Source organism: Eptatretus burgeri, chromosome 8 (assembly GCF_056783735.1).
Source record: "Eptatretus burgeri isolate ZD-2024b chromosome 8, Ebu_testis_v1, whole genome shotgun sequence".
Classification (NCBI taxonomy): Eukaryota; Metazoa; Chordata; class Myxini; order Myxiniformes; family Myxinidae; genus Eptatretus; species Eptatretus burgeri.
In genome coordinates, this window is record NC_140968.1 from 92,612,944 (window position 1) to 92,631,568 (window position 18,625).

The following is an 18,625-nucleotide window of genomic DNA, read 5'->3' on the forward strand; positions in this document are numbered from 1 at the left end:
CAGCACGCCGTGTGTAAATGAGACACCGCGGGCGAGTGTCACCACGTGTGCAAGGGAAATGGCATGCGTGAGTGAATGGTCGAGTGCAAGGGAGACCGTGTGTGTGAGAGAGTGGTATGTGAGGGAGATGTCGGTCGGCATGTGTGAACATGCAGCCACGTCTCCCGGTGTGAGTTTGATGGAGTGGTGTGTGAGCGTGGTGGCACGCGGGAGTGCGTGTGTTAAATGGCGACGGAGACTGCGACAGAGGAAAGAGGGCCGGGTAGCAGCCGTAGAGGTTTTGAAAACCGTGCCGGGTTCACCCAGCGACGAGCGCGCGGTCCGTGCTGCACAACGCACGAGGCCGCCACGTGCTCGCTTGCGGGAGTGAAGCCCGGTCCGGAAACGCCAGCGGTGGATTTGCCGATCCCACGGACGGACAAAGGTTTTGGCAGGATTTCGTATTTGGACCGGACGGGTTCTCCACGCAGGTGTGTGTGTTAAGCTCCAATGGGCAGAGCACATGTGTTCGCGTGGGGAGCCCCTCGGAGTGCGAGGTTTGCTTTTTGTGGTGCGCACGGTGACGTCATGGCTGCACGTGGGGTTGGAATCCGGCAGGAGGGGTTGAATCCCTGCCGGATGGTACCGTCCAAGAGGGACGCGAACAGCTGCCAAGATGTCACGCCAAATGTGCGCAGCTGTGAATTGCCGCGCTGGTGCGCAGGTTGCGAGTTGCCGCGCTGGTGCTGCGCGATGGAAAAAAAACAGCAAGCCTCGCTTTTGGGTGAACAGGATTCCTGGGCAAGGGGTGGATGATCCCCCTGGCCAGGGCACAGGATGGAACTAGCTAGGGGGAAGGGTTAGCTTATCTCGACCGGCTTCATGGGGCCCGTGGAATGGATTAGGTAGAGGGATTGTAGCCAGATTTAGGATGGGAAATGGATTTTAGAGATTTGAGGACAGAGACAGACTTTGAATGTGTAGTGGGGACGTAGTTTAGCTACGTAGTGTTAAATGGAACGTGCTGTCGTTTAAGGGATGACGTGGGAGCACGAGGTAGTTAGGGGATTTAGTGAGAAGGATGGCAGAGTTCAGCGGTGTGTGTGTTGAAGAGTTGTGTGGAGACATGATGAGTGAGTGAGGCCAGCGGGTCTGTGTAAATGGAGCGAATGTGGAACGCATGGTGCGATGAGTGATTGGGGGGGAGGAGTGACTCCCGCCCAAGGGACCCCGGGGTCAGTGTAGAGTGAGTTCGGGGGTTAGTTAAATTGAAAAATGGAGGTCGTTTTGTTGTTGGTGGGAAAGTAGGCTCGAAACCCGTTTGGAGGGGTGCAGGAGCCCTGTTGACGGGCTGGGAGCATGGCTGCGAAAGGTGAGTATCGCTGAGTGGGTACCCCGGGCACCAGGCTCGTCGGCCGTAGTAGGCCAAGTGCCCATGGGGGGCCGGGATAGCGTAGTGGGCACGGGTGCGCCAGCATTGTGTGGGGGCCCGGGGCACCATTAGCCGCGTGGGCAGTGTTGTGGGCACGGGTGACCATCGGAAAGGGGCCCGGGAAGCCAGCCTGCCACGTGAGCGTTTCAGGGGAGTCGCCAGGGAGGGCACTCCCCGGTGTTTAGGGAGCTGGTAGGCTCGGAGGCAGTGTAGTGCCCGGGGGTGCCATCGTCGGAGAATCGGCAGAGGGTCGTGCCTGCCAAGGGGAGCCACGCGTCCCAGCCATGAGACCGTGTGAAGGCACGGGAAGAAAATTGGGGGGCGAGGCCCGAAATTTGAGAGGACACCAACACAGGCAACAGGAATCTGGGTTGTTAGAACCAATAGTTTAAGCGCGAGGTGGTTGTTGAAAGCCCCGGGGTAGTTTAAAGGTTAATGGTAAGGGTAGATTAGGAAGTGTACCCCTCCGCACCATCCATCCCTTCGCTCTCGTTGTGGGCCGCTGGACCCACTTTGGGTTAGATCGCTGAAGTCTGGGGAGGCCATCCTGAGGCTTAGATTGGGCCTCGACACAAGACGCTTGCCCTCCCTCATTCCCCTCCGGGAAGGGAACGTAGGGGTTGGGAGTAGGCTCGGACGAGATAGGTTAGCCGAACAGAGACAGTAAAGGGGGTTAGGGGACGATTTATAGTGGGGAAGTAAACATAAAAACAACAAAAAAACAAGTTGGGGCTAAATTGGGTTTTACAAATTAAGGGAGTGGGTATGGACAGTGACAGGCAAAGGCGATAGGTGGGAGGGAGACCGTAGGGTAGGTCCGAGCCCACCGTCCGAGTGGCCAGCACCACCGCACTCCCTCCACCAACCTGCACTGCACGGCGAGAGGCTGGCCAACTTCGTCTGCAGCTGCTGTGCTTCAAGGCCTGTGCCGGCCAGTTCATCTGCTGGCTGTGTTTGCCTGCAACGGCCTTGTTCTGCAGGCTGTGTTTGCCTGCTCACCTTTGCCATGCCATGCCCACTGCCCCTGTTCACCAGCCCCATTCAATTTTGCTTTGCCCCCCTGTTCATTTCCATGCACGCCAGGATCCGCAAGGCAACAGTTTGCAAGCTGCAAGAACTGTCCTGTTGGCAGCTACACCACGGGCCTGCATTGAGCAGCCCGTGCACCGTTTTGTTGCTCACTGTGTTCATTCAAAAGGGAAGGCCTTGGACTGCATGTGAGCAGCCGGCCACGTTCCGTCACCTGCATTGCATGAGCCAGAGACTGCATGCGAGCAGCCTGGCTCCCTGCTAACTGCTTTTCTCTTTGCAGAGTCCATTGATCCTGGGCCATGGTTTGGTGTAAATTATAAGGTTAAGACGTATTGTACTGTAAATATGAGTGCGCCCCCGGCATGTATGTCTTAGCGCCGGCAATTTTATTTAAGTCGTCCGTGTGAGTGGGTTTGTTTAGTTAGTTACTCAGCCCTCAGGTTATTTATTTTGGGGACACGAATACCATGAATGTTGCACTCAGGGATCCGTAGGTAAAACGTACTAGGGGAGAACTACACATGATGGCACACGAGAATTTGACGACTCGGGACGAGTCTGTAAAAAGGGGAGGGGATAGTTATGGCTGTGGAAATTCGCAAACCACCATTCAGGTCCCTCAGGTGAGATATCTCTGTAAGTACATGTGTAGTTAGCCCCAAACGCATTGTTTAGAGGGAATTTATGTGATTTATTCGGGCTGCAATGCTTTGAGATAGCCGTTTTTCTGTTCTATCTTTATTTTGAACCAACCACGCTCTAACCGTCAGACAACAACAACAACGCCAACAGCCACAACCTCTACCTTCACAACTCGCTCCCGCAAACATCGCATCACCGCCATTCCAAACGGCACCATGGCCATCGGCCACCGCCGGAAACCCTCCACCACCTTCACCTCCATCCTTCTACGGCCATTCCCGCACCACCTGTGAGCACTGAGCGTCGGGCTGTCCTGGGCTCGTACAAGATACGCGCCGAGCCGCGAGTGCAAATAGCGGCCTTTCCGAGGAGAATTCGGATCAGGAATGCTACACGCCCACTTCTGATCCGTCCAATTAGGAAGCGCGGGGCGGTTTGGCCCCGCCTCCAGGCGAGTCTGTCTGGAATCGAGATATGCAAATTCTAGGATCAGGGGAGATTCACGCCCCTTTTCCTCCGTCCAATCGGCGAGCATGGCTCCGCCCTCGAGGAGATCCTGATCCGGAAATTTGCATATTGTTTTCTCCTGCCGGCCTATAAAATGGCGAGCGCGAGGCAAATGAGAGGAGTTGTTGCGCAGAGAGTTAGTTTTTGGTTGGAGTTGTTGCGAGGCAGTCAAGTCGGGTTGGAGAGCGGAGTGGAGTCGGGAGGCGAAGGCGACAAGGTGGTTTTCTGCAGTTGGCTGAGGAGAATTGGGGGAAGAGTCCAAGGAGCTCGGGTCCGAGGCAGGGAAGACGGCAGTCGGCGACGAGGTCGCGGTGGGATCGCTCGTCGCGGGACCCAAGCCAGTCAGCCATTCTCCCTCCCCCAGGGCATCAACAATTCCCCCCCTTCCCCCCCGCGCTGAGATAGTGCAAAAAGGGGGCCCCGTTCCCACCCCACTCCAAGCGGTGCCAACGAAACCCGTGAAGGAGCACGAAGTCGGGACACCGCCACGCAGCCACATTTGCGGCTCGTCACGAGGACGCGGGTAGGACCCCCCGGTCTCGCGGACCTGACCGCTCCTTTGAGTCCCGCGCACACATTGGCCTACGGGCCCGTCTGCCCCCTTGCCTATGAGGGTGGCTTCTTTCCTTTGCTTTTGAGTAAATGTGTGTCGGCGCCGTCTGTGAAGTAAAACCGTACAAGTGCTGCCGTGTGTACGTGTAGTCAGTAGTATCTCTGCATCATTGTTTCTTTTGTTGCATTTGATATATGTGCATTCTGTTTGGCTGTATATGTGTGTTCTCCGTGTGCCGTGGAATAAATATGCATTATGTTGAACTGTTTTCCCGTTTCGCTTCGTCTTTTCATTAATTGAATCTCCATCTTGCTCCACGTAAAGGGTTTGTAGTGGGCTTAATACGCCGATAAGTAATCGGAACCGTCGAGGCCGACGATAACACCGCTCGGTTATCCCGATAGGACGGAACGGACCGCTTAAGCGGCCCGTGTCCGGAGTCGACCTGCCGCGAGGTGTGATCGCCCGGTTTACCATCCGCGTGGGTACTTAAGTAGTTCGAGTTTGACGAACAACCCTATCCCACGCGGGTGGCCGATTGGCACGATCGCGATGAGGCCGAAAGGCCCACCCGTTACTAGCTCCCGGTGTTAGTCTGAGAGGGTCACGACAGAATTGTCCGTCCGGTGGGCGACGTGCCGCGATTCGAGTCACGTGGCTGTATGCACGCCGGCGGGCGTGAATTCGCAACAATATATATATATATATATATATATATATATATATATATATATATATATATATATATATATATATATATATATATATATATATATATATATATATTTTGAAAGAAACAAACGAAAACTTTTGATCACATTCATAATTTCCTGCAGGATGTTAGCAATACTCAAACGAAACCACAAGTACAAAGGGTTAAAATTGATAACATGTTCAGGACAGAGTATTCATTGCTGTAAAGATGATGAGCATGTGCACCTATGCCATTTAACTACAGGGAGTTGTAATCGCTCCGCCTCCCCTAACCTCTTTCGAAAATGTTTTATTTTAATACATAATTAAATTACATTTGTATGCAAAGGTAGGAGAAGAAGAAGGAGAAGAAGACCAGGTGCTGGAAAAAGCCAATCACTCAAGAACGATCCCAAAATGTTGAAGACTAAGCTGCTCTGGAGAAGGATATGCAAAAAGAGATAACAGCTCGATTTGAAAAGTTTATGAATGGCGGCAGAGAGGGAACAGTGTAGAACTGTGGCAGAAAACAGTGGCATTTCACCTCCATGTCATGACCAAACACCTTTTGAGCTATAGGATACGAAGTTTAAAAAGTCATTTCGTTTTTCCGAGGAGTAATGATGACAACACAGCCCACTGACATACCGAAGATCCCTGTGTATGAGGTGGGCTTGATTTTGGTGTTTCGAAAGCGCGCTCCTTGCAGCTTCAACCGGGTGTTTACAACCCACATGGGTGTCGTAACCAATACATTCACAGTACCTGTGCAAGAAAAGCACGGAATGCAAGCTTTCAGGAGACAGTCATTTGTATTGTGTTGTGTGAAGCATGCAAAATCTATGTAAATGTACAAACGATGAAATAATGGCTCGTACCGGCAATTAAACCCATGACAATGTCTTTGCCAGGAGTCGAGCTGCCTCGTTTCCCCAACCAGAGCTCCTTAAGGCCATTGAATGTGTAAAAGTACACAAAGTTTGAGCAGCAAAGGCTGCAGATGGCAGGGAACCAGCCCCGGTACAATCCCTTTCTGCAGTTGGCGACAGAATAGATCGCTGTATTAGAGTTGTACCAGTTACCAATTCAGAATAAATAAATAATATTGGGACTATTTATTAATATTTTTTAAATGCTCTGATTATTCACCCAAAGTAGACATCTCTCTGGCTGTTAATAGAGAATCACCGCAGCACTGTCGAGTCTGGCATTTCACTCAAGCTGACTGGCAGGATCTCCAAGCAGCCATGAAACGTCTAGACTGTTCTCCCATCACTACTTTCTCCAACATAAACTCATCCTGGGAATTCTTTCAAAGAAACTTGCTCTCCCACATGCACAGATTTATCCCCTCTCGTCTTCAGTTGTCCTATCCATCCTCGCGCTCATGGTTCACTGAAGCTTGTGGCGAGGCAGTTGTCCTGAAACAACTTGCCTTTGCCTCATGAAAAGCAAACCCAAATGAGGGTAATCTCAGTTCCTTCCATAAAGCTCATAACAAGTGTGCATCTACCCCTCAGGAGAGCATGAAACCAACATCTGTCTAATCTCAAGTCTGAACTCTCAACCCTCTCTCCCTCCTCCAAATCCTGGTGGTGTCGAATCAAATCTGTGGAAACCAAGGCATTACGGATCATTGGCATCTACCGCAATGAGGCTGAGTCTTTGGACCTCTCACTCTCTCACCGCAAGCTGGTCGGTGGTCTTTCCGTCTTCTACCATCTCCTCTCCAGCCTTGTCTCCCCCCCGCTCTATCTGTGATTTGTCCCCACCACATTTCCGCAGGGCGCTCAAGGTCCGCCAACAACCCCCTTCTGGTAAAACTACCAAAATCACGAATCACTGCTCATCTTCACTCTTTCATTCCTTTTTCTTCCCACCTTTGGAATAAACTCCCTCACTCTATTCAATCCCATTATTCCCTCCAGGCCTTCAAAACAGCTGTTCACCACCACCTATCAACCCCCATCCAAATCCTCGATATTTTCTACCCCCGATAATCCACCCAAGCCCACCTCCTTCAAATTCCCTGCTTTCCTACCTGAAAGTCCATGTAATGTTCATCTTGAATTCCCCATGTTCCCCGCCCCAACCCTCACCCTTCCACAGATCTCCTAATATCTCTGTTCCTCACTGTTTTGTCCATCCCACTCCCGCCCCTCTTGTTTCATGCCTCCCTTGCTCTGCATTGTGTTTGCTCATACGAGCCTCGACAAGGTATACAAAATTAAAAATTAAAAAAAGCTATATTGAACGAGCAAAACAAGTACAAGTCGAGGAAAATCAATGGAAGGAAAACCTTTAGATTTTCAGGACAAAAACCTCTTGAGGTGTCAGTGTACTTTTGCAATTATTAAAATGACCTCAGTGTGTGATGGGGAAAAAAAGAAAAGGATTTGAACTCTGGTCAAAATGTCGCAAGGAAAATGCTCAGATAAGATTTCATTAAATACTGTCGCGGAGACGGGTCGACTAGCGTCGCCGGTCACGCCGAGAGTCTGACCCTCGTGACTTACCAAACGGACTTCGAATTTACACTGCGTTCAATACATGGTAATACTTCCCCCACCAAGGATTGCCCAAATGGAAACCGAAACTGGCAGTTAGTCGCACAGGAAGGCAGAAGGTGGCAAAACGTTTTTACAAATAATAATGGTTTATTTAAAAATAATAATACAGGGGATAAGGAAGGAAGACACAATATATAAATGAACATATCTGGCAGTCGACAGACATAAATATGGAAGAAGGGAGCACACAAACTTATGTACAGTGAAACTAAACCCAGCAAATGACGCCAAAATATCGGATTCATAAAACAAAGGGAAACACAGGCGAGGACTTAAGGCAAGCATACTAACCTAAGTTCCACTGTGACCCATAGCCATGTATGCTGATACGGCAAAGGGTAAAAGGTGAGAGGATGGTGATGGGATGATTTTAGGTGGGGGGGGGAGATGTGTTCGCGGTTTTGCAATGGTCCTTCTTGGAACAGTGATGAAGTAAAGAGTGTCCGATGTCTCCTCAAAGCCCAACAGTGCATGTATGCACATACGCAGATTTTATTACCTTTCAGCCCACCTTCATGCTCAGTGGTGTACTCTCATTTTCTGCCCGCTGCTAGTGGGCAGTGCCCCCTTCCAGGTCATCTTCAGAGCTCCATATCTCACTGCAACACTGTAGCTGCAGTTCTCTGGACCAAACAGCCCCTGTTGTTTCCCCATTTGCGGCACATGCCACAATTTCTGCACCTGGCCTCGCCTGGACAGAAGGTCTAACACTCACAACCTTACCCTAAATTTCCTGATGATTCACAATCACCGCCTCCTCGGTGCACATATTACATACAACTTAGCCTCTGACAGATCGCTAACACAGGTGGAAATCTAACCTACTCGAGCACACGGATCAACCTATTCTTAACACATTCTAGCTATGGATCCCACCCCCCTTTTTTTTTCCACATAGCAATACGTACAGTCCTTCCTCATCAAGTATTTCTGCGACTACACCTGGGGTGCACTTGGACACTCTCTTGTCATCAACTGGAAAAAAAAATCCATGCAATACATTAATACAATGAGTTTTGGGATTGTAATTCAGATTGACAAAATTTTATCAGAAACCAACAAACAGTGAGACCAAAAGCAACAGACGGACAGCTCAGGTAGCTTTTACGAGAGGTTGAACCCAGTGGTCATCCTGTCGTAAATAACCCTTTGGTTTCAGTCAAATGGGTCACGTTCTGAGCAATCTAGATCAGTCATAACCACGTGAAATGAAAACAACCAAGTCCGATTTTATACCTCCACCATTTATCCTTTTTCCACAAGCCTAACTCCTACAAACAGCCCTCATGTGTGTACAGTAGAGTCTTCTAAGAGGGCATTGGGATGAGGTGGAATTTTTGCTGCGGTGACATCATTCACTGAGTGTCCAATTATTTTTAAACACAAGAATAGCTATTTTTTTTAAATGTTATTGCAATCTTAGTTTCTGGTTTCCAAGTTTGGCAGCCTTTCCCCTCATCTCAAAATGACCCGCTTCCAAAGTCAAGTAAACGTTCCAGATTTGTTTTGTCGTCGATTGTTGTCCACTCGTTTCATTTCTTGTACGTATAATGTCCAACCTCCCAATTGGAATGTTCCTGCGATTAAGATGAACCTTTGATCCTTCCACTTTCCCATCGCAGACAAGTCAGTGATCTCAGTCTTCAACCACCTCTTTTCTGATATTGCACCCTCTGCTATTTCCATGATTTGTACTCCCTCCCCCCCCCCCCCAGCTTTCTGCAGGGTGCACACGGTCCACCATCAACCCCCCTCTGGTGAAACTCCCAAAATCCAGGATCACTGCTCACCTCCACTCATTTGTTCCCCTTTATTCCCACCTGTGGAAACAACTTCCACATTCTCTTCATTGTCATTCCTCCCTCCAATTCTTCAAGACAGCTATCCACCACCATCTCAGATCATCCCACATTATCTTTTCTACCCCAGTTCTCCCCATTCCCCACCCCCAACTCCTTCCACATTTCCAGTTTTCACTTCCTAAGAGTTTGCTTCTGTATCCATCTTGTCAACCCCATGTGTCCTCCCCTGCCCCCTCATTCCTCTCCACACCCATTATTTATCCAAGGCTCCCTCGATTTTGTCCCCCATCCCTCCTATTGGTGTGTCCAAACCCCCTTCTCTTTGAGTTGGGCCTTTTGTTCAGTTGCGCTCTGATCCGTTCAGCGTTCTCGTACTTCCATGAGCCTTGACCTTGTATACAAAAAAAGTGCTCATCACCGTGTCTTTGTGTGCCTGTTTGGTTATTCGATTTTGTGCATCTGCCTCGGCTGGTTAGGCCTTCCACATGTTCAACAGGCCTGTGTTCTCATTCATTCATTCCTTGTCAAACTTCATTATTTCCTCATTTCCCTATTATTTTATGAGCATTTGTTTTTCCACCCTACCTCAAAACCTCTCTCTCGTTCTCTTTTCCATATCTAAACAACCACAAATAAATAATGAACAGTTATTCATAATTTTCACTCAATCTGATCTCATTCATAAGGTCATTCAGTCCAAAATTATTTAATTTTTCACGTCACATTTTCTAAGTATTACCATAAAAACCCTTTACCTGACGGATTTTATAATGTTTTAAATCTTCCCGTGCTCTCATACCCAAAAGTCCTCCCAGACTGCTTACTCTTCTTCCCTTTGCTGTATCTCTCCTGGAGAGCTAGAACACCCATCCTTTCTATCACCCCAATTGTGAAGTTTTTCTTCATCATTCTGCCCTTCAAAACCTCACACCAAATTTGTTTTGTAATGAGTGTGGGATTATGTCGTTAAACCCCTTAATGTCAGTAACCTTCCCAACAATCTCCTTCACAACGCACCAGTCTTCCTTTTTGCCCTGTCCCCTCACCACTCCCTCCCCAGCATCAAACTCGCTCTGCAACCTCTCCCCCCCCCCGCCTCCTCTCAGCTTTCCCCTTGCCCCACCCTATGTCCTTCCCACCCCATTCCCTATATCCTCCACCCCTCCCCCCATTTCCACTGTTCTTTTCACTAATTTACGTCTTGGTCCATTCTGTGGTCTCGCTCCACCATAAGCATCAACTCTGTATAAAATAAATAAAGAAATATGGACAAAATGCAAGACAAGCAATTGTTGCCAATAATTTATTCTACATTGTGAACCATAAGATAAAACATACACAAAACAATAATATATTCCCCAATTTTCTGTTTTCTTAGAGTAAACTGAAATAAATAAATATTCAAGTGGATATGCTCGTTCGCAAAAACGAAAATGCATTTCATTTGTGTCGCATCGGAATAGAAAAGCATCTTGGGCTAAGCAACCCATGAAAATAAACATGACCATTTCATCGACACGTCTGCGTTTTTACCGAGGGGTGGGGGGGCATTTCAGGGACATTATCCTTAAAACCTAAACTTAAAAACCAAACATGCGAGACAATACATGTGCTGCAGTTTGAATTGTAAGCCCCAGAAGGGCATGATTGCAAGACGAGATTGCTTTTGGGAAATTGGTACAGAAATAAAACATGTACCCATCGATTCGTTAGAAATGTTTGTGTGTCACCTATAATCGCAAGGTGAGGTGATGGGCAGGCAAAATGGAGTCATACATCACCGAACCAGCCAACAGGTTTTCTCTCAAAAAAATGAGCCATTTAAATCTTAGGTAGACGAAGCGAGGGTTTACTTTTGAGTGCCTCTTTCCTTCCCCGACTCATGCTCCAACAAGTTGGGTCACCAGATCAAGATCGGGTTATTTAGGCTTTAAGAGGACATCAAGAAGTGTTGTTTACAGCTGCAGCAAAAATAAACTCGGGGTGGCAACATGGTAATGATGGGCCAAATCGTTTCACTTCCTCATTTGAGGTCATGCAGGATTGTGCGACCACTCGTTTACACTCAGTATCGTCCCACGGAGACTTTGTACATTAATTGGACCATTTGTATATCAATTCCCATTCTGCATACGAAGTATAAATATTTAAATGTAATTGGTTTGCTTCCCGATGGAGCATATATCTTCAAGCGAGAAGGTGCAAGCCGAGCTCTGCTCCTCTCTGCACCAAGTGTGGGGGCGGGGGTGGGGGTAGGTGGTGTATCATGACGTACAATGCCGAATCACACAAAAGTGCTGTTATTTCATGTTTTTATATTGATTTTACTGAAGATTATTTTTTTCAAGACAGCGTTGATGCTGTTGATTGATGAACTGTGCGTCCCAAACTGATCAAGATGGTAGTGGCTCTGCCAGGTGGGTAGACATTCAAAAGCGAGGTTAGGCTAGGTAGTTTGAATGTGGGGATCAATGTTAGGGTTGGGGGGGAGTCGAGGTTGTGGAGATGATGCAGAGAAGGACATTGGAAGTGTTGTGTGTGCAGAAGACCAGATGGAAAGGAGACAGGGAGAGGAGGTTGGTAAGAGAGTACAAACTGGAGCACGCAGGTGGGGATGGAAGGAGTAATGGCGTGGGAATAACAGTATCGGAAGAGATCAGAAAGACGCTGGTCAGAGTGGAAAGAAGGAAGGGACGGAGTCATGGCATGGCATGGCTGGTGGTACAGAGGCAAATGGTTTGTGTTATGTGGGAGTATCAGAGCCGGGTGAAGAGGAGTGCTTTGGTAAATTTGGTTGGAGGACGAGGAATGGGATGGCCATACCTGGTTCATTCTTTCAAAAATGGGAAAGCCACAAGATTACCTATAGGAGTGGACAACATAGAACAGAGTGGGATTTGGTGAAAAGGAAGTGACAGTTGTGGAGGGTTCAGGATTGTAAGGCAGTGGTGGGAGAGCATGTTACCACTCAGCACAAGCCTGTGGTGTTTGTGGTCTGGATGGAGAAAAGGAGGGAGGTTAAGAGCAAGGGTAGGAAGATTATTAGGTGGGGGAAGTGGTAGGGAAACGCTGTTTTCGAGTACAAGGAGAGGATGACGGCCAGGTATGATCAACTTCGTGAAAAAGTGAAAGGTTTGGAGGAGGGAGTGGAAGAAGTACAGAGAGGCTTTAGGGGAAATTTCAGAAGTTTTGTGTGGAAGGACATCAAGAAAGGGTGCTTCATTGAGGGATAGAAACCAGGTATGATGGACGGAGGAGGTAGTAAAGACAGTTGGAGAAAACAAGGAGGTTTGTAAGAGGATAGAGAAGATCAAGGAAAGATGGAGGCAGCCAATGTGAGGTTCCTGCACCTGTATGGGTAGAAGAAGAAAGCAGCAAGGAGAGCTGCTTTCAAGGAATGGCGAGGAATGATATGGAAGAGGAGGTGTACAACAAGTTGGAAAAGAATGGTGGGAGGAAGATGAAATAACTTGTAAATTGGCTCGTGACAGGGATGAGTATGGTAAGGACATGAATGGGGGGCAGTGATTAAGGATTGTCGGGGGGGAGACTATGAACGCCTGGTGTTGGCTTAATATTAGGGTGACAGGCTTGGGATCCTCGGGTCCTGAGTTCAAATCCCACTCGGCCATTGAATTAATTCCAGGTGGGGTTGACTCAGCCTATCATCCTTCCGAGGTCGGCAAAATGTGTACCAGCTTGCTGGGACGATTCAGCCATTCGATTATCCTGTGTCAGAGTGGCGACCCATCCAGGATTGTGCCCAACAGCCCACAAGACCGCTTCGGCAGCACCGACGCTCTGTACAGAGTGTGGTCTCAAGGGATGGATGGATGGATGGTGGGAGACTAGTGACAGAGAAGGAAGAATATTTCAAAGAGCTGTTGAACCGGGAAAGAAGCGACGGCGAGCTGGAGGTACCGTGTTATGTCGAGGGGAAAGCGGATTTGGTGGAGATCATGGGGGAAGAAGTGCAGACGGCATTGAAGAGAATGAAGAAGGGAAGAACGTTTGGCATTGATGAGGTATGTACAGAAATGATAATTGCAGCGGGAGAATTCGGAGTCAGTTGAATATATGTGTGAGAGAGGGTTCAATTACAGAGGATTGGAGGACAGGGTTAATTGTGCTAATATGGAAGGGGAAAGGAGATGTTCAAGTTTTATGGAAGTATTGGGGCATTATGCTCCTTTGTCAGGTCATGAAGGTGCTGCAGAGGATACTGGACATGAGGATAAGGAAGAGTGTGGAGATGGAGATCGGAGAAGAGCAGCGAGGGTTTAGAAAGGGTAGGCGGACGATAGATGGTATGTTCATGCTGAGACAGCTGGTGAAAAAGAGGTTGGAGGTGCAAAGTGAGATGGCTTTGGGATTTGTGGACCGAGAGAAGACCTACGACACTGTCCCATGAGAGACAGTGATGGCGACACCGAGATTGATGGGAATGCCGGAAGCAGAAGTTAGGTTGGTGGAAGGGATGTACAAGGGAACGAATGAAGGGAAGAATTTTGGTTGGTCATGGGAAGGTGAGCTTAAGCAGGAATGTGAGCTTGAGGGGTAGTATGGGGAGGATGTTGTATGCAAACGATTTGGCTGCTGTTGTGGAGAGTGGGCGGGAGATGCAGAAAATGGAAGGAGGCGTTTGAGAACCATGGACTGAAGATGAGTATGGAGAAGACTGAGGTGATGTGGGTTGGGCAGCAGAGAAAATAAATGAGTATCAGGTTAGAGGGGAAGGATACCAGACAGGGAAATAGGTTTGAGTATCTGGGAGGAACATGACTGGGGATGGTAGTCCGAGGCAGAGGTGCGGAGGATGATTCAGGTAGGTGCAAATGTGTGGAGTAGGGTGGAGGGAGTAATGGCAGACAGAAAGATATCAAAGAAATTTAAAAGGAAAGTTCTGATGTCGTGTGAATCGCCGGCCTACCTTTACGATCTCGAGATGGTGGTGCTGACACAGCGACAACAGAGGCTGCAGGTTTGCGAGAACAACTGGGTCAGGAGGATTGCGAAAGTGAAGAGTTTGGATGGATGAACTGAGGGAGGAGATTGGTGTACATATGAGCTTGATGGGGAGGTTGGTAAAATGCTGACTGAGATGAGTGGAACACGGTGCAGATAGGGGAAGAGAAAATGGCAAAAATAGCGGATAGGTTGAGGGAGCAAGGTAGGAGGAAAAGAGGTAGACCACGGTTGATGGGAGGATTGTGTGAGGAATTATATCAGTAAGGTAGGGGTGGTTGGAGAGTGGAGAGAGTTGCTGAGGACAGAGTGAAGTGGAGGAGTATCATGGTCAAGGAAGGGCAGAAGCGTGGTGCCATCGGACCTCACCACTTATAAAGGGAAGAGAAGGAGAAGAAGTTGTGCTTCCGTGTGTGAAAAACAAAAATGTGGTGCAGCAAATTTCTGAGAAATTGGCCCAGGGGTTTGCAAAAGTATAAGCAACAAACACACAAGCAAACTCGCTCTTAGATACCATATATGGTAAATACATACAAAATTCCTTACATATTGTTACAGAAATGGCCCTTAGTGTGTTATTAAATATAGGATTAGCCCAGATCCCCCATTAAATGCATGTTTAGCCAGGTTGTTCGGTAATTGAACGTTACATGTGTGTCGGGAGGTGTAGGAGGTTGTTTATTGTTCGTGCGTTGGTGGTAGACCGGGAGGTTCTTCTTCTTCCTTCCACTCTCCGGACGGTGGTCCCTGCCCGGCGCTGAGGGGGGGTGGACTGCAGAGGGAGGTGGAGCTGAAGGGAGGGGCCAGTGGGCTTCGAGGCGAGCGAGCAAATGAAAGGCAGTGGTGAATCTGCCAGGAGAGAAAACTGAACCTGAGCGTGCCGAGTCTGCCCTCGGCTGGATGAGAAACGACTGGTGGGGGTCGTGATCTGCTGTGTAGGGGACGGCTGTGTCTGTCTGCGATCTGGTTCGTGAAGGAGGCAGGAGAAACGACTAGTGGGAGTCGGCGATCGACTTCTATTAGGAGGACATCGGCAGGTTCATCCGGAGTCCAGTAACGGAGCCACTGACTGTCCCTACTCACCTCACGGCTCGACGGCGTCTTGGAATCCCATGGACCCAGCCTGCGGAGCCCAACACCTCAATTTGGCCTGGTCTGGTGAACAGACCAGGCCTGGACTTGTATACTGGACCTTGTGAGAAACCAGCTGAAACCCACCATCGACCTGACGGTCTGGTGCAGTCGACCTCGCAGGGTCTGAACGCGCCGAGGCTGCGTGCGTGAGGGCTGCGACACATGGACGAGCGCCATTTTGCCATGCGGCGTGTTTGAGCTTGGGAGCTCGAATCCGTGGACATCGGCTTGTCACGAGCTACATTCGTGCCTTTGACACTTTCCTCTCGTCCATGAAACATCATCAAGTACTCTGTGTCTTGTCTGCTTGCTGTCCATGTCTTGTTTGCATGTCGTCTAAGGTTTATCTCATTAGAGTTCCCTTCGAAACCCGTAATCCGTAGCTCCCTAGTTAAGAACGGGTTATAGATTGATTATAACATTGTCGTGAATGCTTTGCTTGTGTCGTGTTTCCCGATGTGTCCCCAATAAATCTGGCTGATTCGTATGAAGTTGCCGCTTTGAATTAATTCGTGCTGCGTCGAGGAACGATCTGCTCGATTTGGATATAAAAACCAAAATGGTTACAGACTGGCAGAATTTGCTCAGTCTCTGACAAACCAGTCTGTAACCGGGGTCTATTTCCCCAGCTGGTAAGGTCCAGGGGTACGTTGGTATCGCGATTCGAGATGCGTGACCCGAGGCCTGTGCCGAACCAGCCGACGTTATAACCACGGAGATGGCGGTGGTTAGGGTGGCGCCAAATCTGTAACATTTGGCTGTCGAGAGTAGGGTGTGAAAACCCAAACTGGTTACGGACAGTGATTGACGCCATCGTCCGAACCCGCCACCCCCGAATCCCCCCCCCGCCCCCACCGCTGAATCCGTAACAATATATTCAAATCTTCCTCACAAGTTTCTTTCCCACAATCACACCCTCCTTTCTCCTCATTTTCTTCAATTTACTGCCCCATCCCAATGCCTTCCACCACCAGGAAAGTAATAAGTATATGCTTGCCCAATTCTCCCCTCGTCACCCATCACTCCTTTGTCATTTGCCCGTTAGCCTCGATATGCTGTGAATAACGCATTATGGTTCAGCTCATTTCGTTATGCTCCCCTCATTAGCTGACATATCTGATTTCATTATGCTCCTCTCATTAGCTGACATATCTGAATGAGAAAATGAAGTTTGCAGCAAATATTGGAAATAATCACAGCCCAAACATTATTAGATTGTAATTAAAAGAAACTTGTTCGTACCACCCAGGCAGAACATTTTATTTGTGCAATTTCTGAAGTGACTAACCATTTCTGATCCATTGCAAATTGTTCAGAACTCAAGAGTCATCATAACAAGAATAGACAAATATGTATTCATGAAATATTTCCTGGGAAAAATGCCTGGTAAACTGAGCACACGTCATTAGTGTATGCACTTCAAGAGGCTTTATTAGTTTATTCTCACCTTGTAGACGTAATCTGGCCGTGTCGAGCGGGTAGAATACGGTAATCGCAACAGCACTACCCTGGATGAAAGAACAATTCATAGACATTGAACAAGCTTATATTTCTGCTAAATCTTCCCACCTAAAGTTATACAACTGTTGCTCTGTAAAACTTGATGCCAAACCACAGCTTTGAAAACGAGAGTTCTTTGAACACCTTACCCCACGCTGTCTTGGACAAAGGATATGGAAAGGATCTTTTCAACTATTGCTTTACATTTCTAAGCACTATTGATATTTCATACAAGCCACCATTTTGACTAATCTCGATATTCCCCTGCCAGAGAGTGCAAGCGGCAAATTTGATTGGTCGAGATGGTGTAATATTTTGTCGAAGTACGGCAAAACTGGAGGTTTTTGGAAGTGTCAAGAAGGCGATTTGTGTTCCAGTGTTCAAGCATATAAATCAATATAATTGAAATAAAAGTTTTAAAGGCTGTAGGAAAAAAAATTGGTTTCAAATGTTTACCGCCATTGATGCACCGTCTTTTACACCACCTTATTTAACATGTTACATTAGTTATTCGTGCTTGTTGCTTGTGTCCCTTATGACATTGTTAAAAATATAAATTTCCTGTTTGGAATGATTTTCAATCTTGTTTGACTGTCAGACAGGCAGACAGAGTGAAAAAATTACTTTACTCCTCTGTGTTCATGCGCACTCGGGATGAGATTACGTACAATTAGCCAAATTCAGAGCTAAACGGCAGTCGTGTTACGATTTGTGTTCAAAATATTCAAAATATTCTACGATATTCAAAATATAAAATTCAATAGAAATGAAGTTGTTCCTCGATCACAGACTGATGTCTGCAGACAGGCAGACAGGGACAGACAGAGTGAACTAATTCCTTCCCCCCCCCTTTTGGTTTCACACACAGAGTAAAAATGGTGTATTATTTCAGTAAACTAGAGAAGCATTACCCAGTGACAGAAACAGCAAGATTTAAGAGGTCATATGCCACATAATAACATGGGAATTTGAGCTCACAACCTACAGCACCTCAAAATTTTGTTTCGCACAACCTCCTACCCAATCCAGTATTCTCCCAATTTTCTTTCTTTTTTGACGTACACTACTCCCAAAGTTCCCTCAGCTTCCTCATCCACCCATTCCCCCTTCTATTAAAAAACAATTATTTTTGGCTGAATTAACGCTGAACCTTTCCCACCCTCGCGTCTCCCCGTCCCCACCCCCACCTTTTACCACACTATGCCAGTGGAACCTAATGCATGTAACATGGGTCTCATCATTCCACCACCATCATTGCTACACTCAATCATAACGGACCACTTGGACCCAATGCGATTACGAAGGGGTTCGCCACCATCTCACGAAGGGGTTCGCCACCTTGAGTGACAGCAAATAAGCAAGATAATAAATAATAACTGTAATTATATAGTGCCTTTTGCCAATGGATGCAAGGTGATATTTGAGTGTTAGATGCAATAAATGACAGATATACAGAGAAGGTGAAGATCACAATAATTGGTGAAGGTCCATTCACTCTACCAACAAAGATTCTCTCACTTACCGGTACTTGAAGTTAACAGGAAATGCAATTGTTGCCTTTTAAACTCTTTCAGACTTCATTCCCATGCAAGTCACATATGTTTTGTTTTTAATGTTACTCTATGTTGGGAACCATCCATTTATTATGTACTCCAATATAGTGAATCTTGAATGCTCCTCTCTTCTCCGGCCCCCTTCCAGTGTGCCTGACACATGCACCCTTCTTTTCCTCCTATCTCCATCCAACATCTGCAGGATCGAGTGGACTTTTTGTGATAAGAACATAATTTTAAAACATGCTTGGCGGCCTGATCAC

The 18,625-nt window shown here is 47.7% G+C and overlaps 1 protein-coding gene across 2 annotated transcripts in view; it reads right to left on the minus strand.

The window, feature by feature from the left end:
• Positions 1-18,625, minus strand: part of SLC25A17 (solute carrier family 25 member 17) — a 41,697-nt gene that overhangs the window by 15,765 nt on the left and 7,307 nt on the right. For both annotated transcript variants that reach the window (XM_085893008.1, XM_085893009.1), the window contains exons 2-5: positions 16,757-16,817; positions 8,317-8,383; positions 5,717-5,871; positions 5,487-5,603 (exon numbers count right to left, since the gene is read on the minus strand). In XM_085893008.1, coding sequence (XP_085749134.1) covers positions 5,487-5,603; positions 5,717-5,871; positions 8,317-8,383; positions 16,757-16,817 — 400 coding nt within the window. The remainder of the gene's footprint in view (positions 1-5,486; positions 5,604-5,716; positions 5,872-8,316; positions 8,384-16,756; positions 16,818-18,625) is intronic.